The sequence below is a fragment of the Raphanus sativus genome, chromosome 6, assembly GCF_000801105.2.
Source record: "Raphanus sativus cultivar WK10039 chromosome 6, ASM80110v3, whole genome shotgun sequence".
Classification (NCBI taxonomy): Eukaryota; Viridiplantae; Streptophyta; class Magnoliopsida; order Brassicales; family Brassicaceae; genus Raphanus; species Raphanus sativus.
In genome coordinates this window covers 27,958,579-27,966,635 of record NC_079516.1, presented here as the reverse complement: position 1 = coordinate 27,966,635, position 8,057 = coordinate 27,958,579, and the positions used below count along the sequence as shown (strand labels likewise).

At 37.3% G+C, this 8,057-nt stretch overlaps 1 protein-coding gene across 1 annotated transcript; it reads left to right on the top strand.

Annotated features, from left to right (window-relative positions):
* Positions 1 to 491: 491 nt before the first annotated feature.
* Positions 492 to 1,987, top strand: LOC108808259 (probable rRNA-processing protein EBP2 homolog). The gene is made up of 2 exons (XM_056987165.1): positions 492 to 713; positions 1,364 to 1,987. Exons 1-2 carry the CDS (start codon positions 492 to 494, stop codon positions 1,850 to 1,852), a joined length of 711 nt encoding a protein of 236 aa, XP_056843145.1. The 3' UTR covers positions 1,853 to 1,987.
* The last annotated feature ends 6,070 nt before the right edge of the window (positions 1,988 to 8,057 follow it).

Genomic DNA, 8,057 nt, shown 5'->3' with positions numbered 1-8,057 from the left:
GCATATAATCATGCTGTGCATTCTGTTCTAAGTTTTCCCTTTTGAAATTGTTTATGGGTTTAATCCCACCTCTCCTTTGGACCTAATACCTTTACCTGAGTGTGAAAGGATCAGTTTTGATGGCAAAAGGAAGGCAGAGATGGTGAAACAACTCCCACGAACAAGCTAGGCTTAATATTGAAGAGAAAACCAAGCAGTATGTTAAGCATGCCAACAAAGGAAGGCGTGAGATGATCTTTGAAGTAGGTGATCAGGTTTGGGTTCACCTAAGGAAGGAGAGATTTCCAAAGGAGAGGAAGTCCAAGCTAATGCCGAGGATTGATGGACCGTTTGAGATCATAAAGAAGATCAGCAACAATGCCTACAAGCTTGATCTCAAAGGGAAGTATGATGTAAGCAATAGCTTTAATGTTTCTGACTTAATCCCTTTTATTGCAGATGAGTTCGATTTGAGGACAAATCCTTTTCAAGAGGGAGGGGATGATATGATCATGGACCATCATGCTGATCAAGATGAAGAGTTCCAACTAGCTAAAGAAGATGGGAAGCCTAAAGATGGTGCAACCAAAGAAGATGATGCCTTAGTCATTTCCAATGGCCCCATAACTCGATCCAAAGCTAAGATACTCAAGGAAGCTATTGGAGGATTAATCAAGAAGTGTTTGATGCATGAAGAAAGTCTTGAAGGAAGCTTGATACTTCAAGATACACTTGTTACCATCCAAGCTATCTCACCATCAAGCTGAGTGTTGTCTAGGCTAGCAAGCTATGTGTGCTCTTTTTCCCTATCTTTGTTTTTGTCCCAATGGGTTTTGCAAAGATAGGTTTTTAACGAGGCCATAGTTTTGCTGCTCAAAACTCCTAGATGATGCTCTCGGACCAACACATGAAGAACCTTATGTTATGTTTTGTTTCTCTAAGTATTTATGTCTTTTATTTCGAAAACTCTATCTATGTTGTGTCTTTAATTCTACATTGACTAAAGGAGCGTGTTCCTTTTAGTTTGAGTTGATTGGAGCCTGTTCCAAGTCTCTCATTATATATATGTGTGTGCCGCAACCCTAGTAATCTATCAAGTCTTCTTTAAATCAAAACATTTGTGTTTTCTTCTCCCTTTGCTTTTGCGAGTTAAGAGAGTGTCTGGTGTGTAGTATCCAGTCTGTTGGTGTGTAATATCCAACGCCCAAGGGCTTTAGAAAGGTGTGTCATATCCGATCTAAGCCTAGGAGTATCAAGGAGCCTTTCCGCAGCCTCTTGTGTCACCATTCGATCCACCACCTTGATAAACTTGAGTCCTTGACTTGTTTATGCAAGGAGCTATCCATATCCATCCAGAGAAGCATCCTAGGGGTTCATTAACAAGCTCACCGTTGAGATTGATCAAGGACAAGCCGTTGATGTAAACGATGACCTCGCTAGAGAGATGACGTTCTACACTCAAGCCCTCAAAGGGACGAGGCAAGCTTTCGAGAAGCTCCAGGAGATGGGACTGCCTTTCCTCAGGCCGGCGGATTACTACGCGGAGAAGGTGAATTCGGACACGCACATGGAGAAGGTGAAGTCTAAGCTTCTGTACGAGAAGAAGCTGATGGAGCAGTCTGAAGAGAGGAGTAAGGCTAGGGATAACAAGAAGATGGCTAAGGAAGTACAGTCTCAGAAGATGAAGGAGCGCGCTAAGCAGAAGAAGGATGAGATTGAGTCTGTCAAGAAGTGGAGGAAACAGAGGCAGCAGAGTGGGTTTATCGAGAAAGGAGGTGCTGGAGAGCTTGATCTTGAGTTTGGAAACGGAAAGAGTTTCCAGAGAGGAGGTGGTAAGAAGAGACCAGGTGTGTCTCCCGGTGATGGTCTTTAGCTTTGTTGTATTCCCAAAGAATCATCACAAAGAAGTACATGATTTTAGCTTTGTTGAGAGTCTACAAGGTCCATGTATCTTAGCATATAATCATGTATAATCTAATCTTAGCTTTGTGGTTTCTAATAATTTGTATATGACTAGATTACAGGTCTAATATAATCCCAAAGAATCATCACAAAGAAGTACATGATTTTAGCTTTGTTGAGAGCAGACGTTACTTTCCCCTGTCAGTAAAGAAATGGATAATTGTGTTTTCAGTTTCTTGAACAAGTTGCTGAATCCTAAAGAGAAAAGGGAAAAGTAGAGAATGTGTTAACTTACGTGTTCATTATCACGGTGATGTTGTCTCCTTTGAGTAGAATCCTTCCTGAAAAAGTAGGCATTTACACGAGTCAGTGAACCATAAGAAAACAAATCAAATGAAATGAGACCTTTTATCAGAGCTTACTGTAAGTTTTCGTTTTGTTTTTCACTTAGCATGTTGAATATGTTAGTAATAGAGCTTCATAAGCATGAATCGATGAGATTCATTGCATAGTTTGTTTGAAAAACCGAGTTGGCTCAGTACTGTGACTAGGCATTTGTGGACATTGTTTGGTTTGGTTCTTAGGGATAGTAAACTTTGCATTGCTTTACTTTTGTTCTTCTGGAGTTATAACTGCAGCTGTTCTTTAAGGTTAACTCTGTTTATCTATAGAGAAGTGTGAGATTGATGATTGTGTCATTGTTATTACTTCATTTTGTAATTTTGCCTACTTTTACTTGGATACAGTATTTTACTATCCTTTGATTCTTCTCTGAGTTAAAGAGTGAATCTTTTCTTAAAACTATGTTCTCATTCAGAGAAACTTAAGATGTATGATTTTGTCAATATTCTCATTCGCTTAAAACTTGGAGGTGTCTACTTTGTATGTTCCTGGTTCCACTTTCGAATGTCTTTAGACATGTGATTGTATCATTCTCACTGGTACAAAACTTGGAGTTGCTTACTTGAATTTGGATTATCCCTTTAAAATCTTTTTCTTTTTGCTGTGCTTTCATCATTCTGAGTTACAAAGAAGTACTAGATTATATAGAATATCACGATACATCAAAGATTTATTTTGAAGTACTAGATTACTAAATTATATAGAAATTAGATTATATAGAAGTACTAGATTATATAGAATATAGAAAATAAAACAAAAGCTAATTTAAAATCTGCAAACAAGCATCCTTTAAGTATACTTAAAATTAGACAATAATCAATATATATGTACTTTACGAAACTACAAATCGACAACTAGATATATATATATATATATATATATATATATATATCGATATCTACAGAACTTACATTTTCTCCCAAAATTTTTTATTCAATATGTTTATATGGATTCAATTTTCAATATTGAATTGTCTTTTAATCTAATAATACTTCAGTATTTTTAAAACAACCCTAACAAATAGATGACTTTAGGTATAATATAAAAACCACAAATAAATACAGAGTTAACCTTTATTTAGAACCTTTGAAATCGATACATCACTACGAGCATTTCTGTTATAAATCGATACAGTTCAAGATTTTTTCAACCCGGATGGTTATGTTCAGTTTAAAACCGAACCAAACTGAGAAACCAATGAATTTATGTAACTATTTGAATTAAATATAGAAGTAATATCAAGATACTACAGTAAAAACTCTATAAATTAATAATATTGGAACTATGATATTTTATTCATTTATAGAATTATTAATTTATAGAAAGTTTTTTTATTTTTTATATTTTTATTTATAAAATAAGAAATTCTTTTATTTCACCGTATATACATCGATTAAATTTTAGAAAATTGACTTCCATATTGTTTTATTATATTATTTGGGGTATTTTTTATTTTTATAGAACTTGAATGTGGTTTTGGATATGATTTTACTAAATATTATCAAATATATCGTTTTTCTTTGTAAATATAAAACCAGTGATATAATGTTTAGTTTGTACTTATATAAAATTTATATATAGATAGATTATTAGTTTATAAAAATGATATAACAAAATGGTTATATTAACTATAAATGATTGTATACCTATGAGTGATTTTATACAATTTGATTTAAAGATATGACATTTGTTTTTTTACAAATATCATTAGTCTTTTTCTAATTTTTTTTCTACAACGCTGATGACCTAACAAAATGGAAAGGTAGTGTTGTTCAAGTTTGTAAATGTTCAATGAAGAATATACATATTTATATTTTTTATATTTTCTTTATATGGAAAATAAATTTAATTTCACGTTTTCAAAATTTAGAAACTTCCTTAGCATATATATTGTATATCGAATACATGATTGGGCATATTGTCCAATTTTACATTTCTTTTTTCTGCAAGCAATTAATTTTGGTAGTACTTGTAGCGCAAGAAATATTACTTATCATGCAAAATTTATGAAAGATGTGTATCTATTACTATAAAAAAGAGCTGGTTCTTCATTACTCTTTGGTAAAGCTTCAGGACAATGTATAAATTTTGAGAAATCTTCATTACTCTTTGGTAAGAGGATTAATGCCGCCACGCGTCAACAGATTAAGGATACGATTGCGATTCAGAATGAAGGGGGAATGGGGAATTATCTTGGAATCCCAGAGGACATCAGTGGATCTAAGTGCAAGCTTTTTGCCTTTTTGAAAGATAAATTATTGCATCGGGTGAATGGATGGACATGTAGTTGGCTTTCGAAAGAGGAAAAGAGGTGCTGATAAAATGGATTCTGCTTGCTTTACCAACATATGTTATGTCTACCTTCCTACTCCCGTTAGAGATCTGTGAAAACCTAGCGAGTGCAATTGCACAATTTTGGTGGAGCTCAAATCCACCTAAGAGAGGGATACATTGGGCTAAATGGGAGAAGGTTTGCTTGCCAAGGGAGGAAGGAGGAATTGGTTTTAGAATGATTCATGAATTTAATTTGGCATTATTGGCAAAACAACTCTGGAGACTAACGCAGTACCCTGACTCTTTGGTCGCTAGGGTATTAAGAGGAAGGTATTATAAATTGAGTTCGCCTTTACGTACAATTAAGGTAAGCAGCCCATCATATGTGTGGACTAGCATTTCAGCGGCAAGAGAGCTTCTCCTTCTGGGAATCCGACAAAAAGTTCATTCGGGATACGATATTAAGGTTTGGGAGGATCCGTGGATTCCTACCATCCCAGCTAGATCGGCTCGGCCCATTGCTCCAGTTGTTCACCCGAACATGAGAGTCAGTGATCTTATTAATCGGGACCTGGGGGAGTGGGATATGGATAGACTTGAGAGCTACGTCGATGCGGAAGACATACCACTTATTAGGAGTATGGCTATAAGTTCATCTCATCGACGGGATACATGGTGCTGGAGTTTTACCAAAAATGGACAGTATACGGTTAAATCAGGATATTGGGTGGCTAGGAATATGCTGAAGGAAGTGGAGGAAAAAGAAGTTTTAGAGCCTAGCATAACAAAACTCCAAGCCTTTGCTTGGAAGGTACAAGCTCCCCAAAAGATTCGCCATCTTCTGTGGCAATTGATAACTGGACACGTAGCAGTAACAAGGAATCTCGTACGGAGGAACATGCGATGTGATAAGGGAAGCTGAGGAATCGGTTACACATGCAATTTTCGAATGCCCGCCAGCACTACAAGCTTGGTCTCTATCAGCTACTCCAACAAACCCGAATATTTTCCGGTTCAGAGTATCTATGCAAATATGGATTTTTTTATTCTGGAGGAAGAGTGCTATTGTAGAACCTGAATTAGACAGGGACCCTTATCCCTGGATAATATGGTACATTTGGAAAGCGAGGAATGATAAGCTCTTTAGAGGAATAGATAGAGATCCATTGGAACTGGTAAGATATGCGGAAAGTGAGTGCCAGGCCTGGTTTAATGCAAATGAAAAGGTGCCAGGAAACCTGCAAGAAAATGGAAGGAATGAACTTAATGAAGAAGCTCAAGTCATAGGCTTGACTAATATTTGCATGGTGGATGGATCCTGGACGGCTACAGCTCAGTATAGTGGTTGTGGTTGGGTATGGATGGATGGCTTGGGCAAAGTACAGCTTATGGGAACGAAGAATCTTATACGGAGAGAATCAGCTTTGCACTCGGAACTGGAAGCACTGAAGTGGGCGATGGAGAATATGCTTCAACATTCGACATGCCAGACTTTTGGAACGGATTGCAAGGATGTGATAGATATGATCAAGAACCCTCAAGCGTGGCCGAGTTTTGCAACGGAGTTGGAGCGAATAGGAACCCTCGTAGTATGCTTCCCGGATTTCAAGATTTCATACATCCCACGAGCGAGAAATCACATTGCGGATTTTTAGCTAGGACTGCAAGATCTTTTCATAGAGATCTTTATTTTATGGGTTGTTCTATTCCGGTCTGGTTACCCAGACCACCTCATGTTCTTTGAGTAATAGAATAGCCTTTCGATGTCAAAAAAAAAAGAGCTGGTTCTCTCCTGCTGACACGTCAGATGCTACATAAGAAATTCGTTTAATTTCATCGTGACACGTGTCCAAGCCGTACGAAACTCAGCGTTTCATTTAAACAAGCGACGTGATGGGCTTTTCTGGATGCGTGTTGGGCTCTGAGTATTATCGATCTATCTGGCCCGACGTCACTCGAATTGCTCTCTAATCCTAATTCTCTATCGACGATTTGAAGAACGTCTCTCAGAACTCTGCGACGGCAATGCATGCCGCCTGGGATTCTTCTCTGCGTATGAAACGGACAGAGTTATGATTTCGTCTTAATTTCAATCAATTTAGACGCCCACTACAGTCTCTTCAGTGCACCATTCGTCGCTCGGAGGCGGTGTGAGATCCGTATAAATATGTGAGTCCTTCTCCTATCGAACTCATCATCTATTTCTATTTCTATCTCTATCAATATACTGATTTGTGTTGTTATGGCTAATTTGAGAGTTTTTTTAGATTTGTGTTCGATCATTTTCACATTGTTTACTCAAAGAGTCATGTGGCTGCAACACTGAATGCAAAATTCAGAGAAAATGGTGAAGCATCCCCAAAGCCGCCTCATCCGGACCTAAAGTATTTGGATCAGATACTCACTGTTCCGAAAAGAGAGCTGTTTGTGGAGCTTGATAATGACGAAGAATGGCTATATGGTCCGTTGGGTGTCAAGTTGAAAAAGGCAAGAACGTGGTATATGAGTTTGAGTTTCTTTGTGATATTGCATTGATTGTTATTGTTTATGAAAAGATCAATGCAAAAATTTAAAACTTTCTTCTCTTTCTGCAGTAATCTGTTTAAATGCATTGTTGTTTGATGTACTTTGTGTTCAGATATTCCAAGAGACACGTGTTTGATGTGTGAGTGATCTCTTAGTCTTTGAACGTTGCTGATTATATTCTCTATGCAAGGTCAAAACGGAAGTCACTTTGGACCAAGGCCTGTGCCACCACCGATTCCAAATTAATGTGACTGGGAAATTGAACCCGCTGAGCTGGATCCCCTCATGGTGCCATGATCGGAAAGGTTTGTATATTCTTCTGAAGGTAAGTTTTGATCTTAATCATTGATAGTTATTAGTATAGTATCATCCTGTTTAGTTCAATGCAACATAGTTTGTGTATTGGGTTTCATTTTGGCTAATTTGGAAGTTGGTCACATTTTCTTTCAGCATTCGTTTGGTGAGATTGTGAAAGCTTATTGGAGAATAACACCAATAGCAGTGAAACATATTCTTCCATCTGTCTCAGATAATTGATCGGTGATGTAACCTCTCTCTTTTGATATTCTCTCCTAGAATTCCTGTGTTTCATAAGTTCCATACTTACAGTGATGCAGTCAGCGTCCACCAATCCCAGATTTCTTTGCGGAAATAAGCTACTCACTACTTAAATGCAGCCTTCTTTGCCACCCATGGAAATGTGTTTGTTTGTAATTACAGGATGGCAATGGTGGCTCTGGTAATGATATGCCAGGAATAAATACACTCCCAACCAAGATCAGTGTCGGTGTTGATGAAAATGAAAAGGAAACATTTGCTGAAACAACCACTGGTGGTCCGTCCGACAAAAACTCTCTGTCTTTAATGTCTTCCACAGCAGCTAAAAAGCAACGCATAGCATAGTTGGAAAAGTATGCAGCTTAAAGCCACAGATTGCAAATAGTATATTTTCAAAATTCTGCGAGAACAAAGAG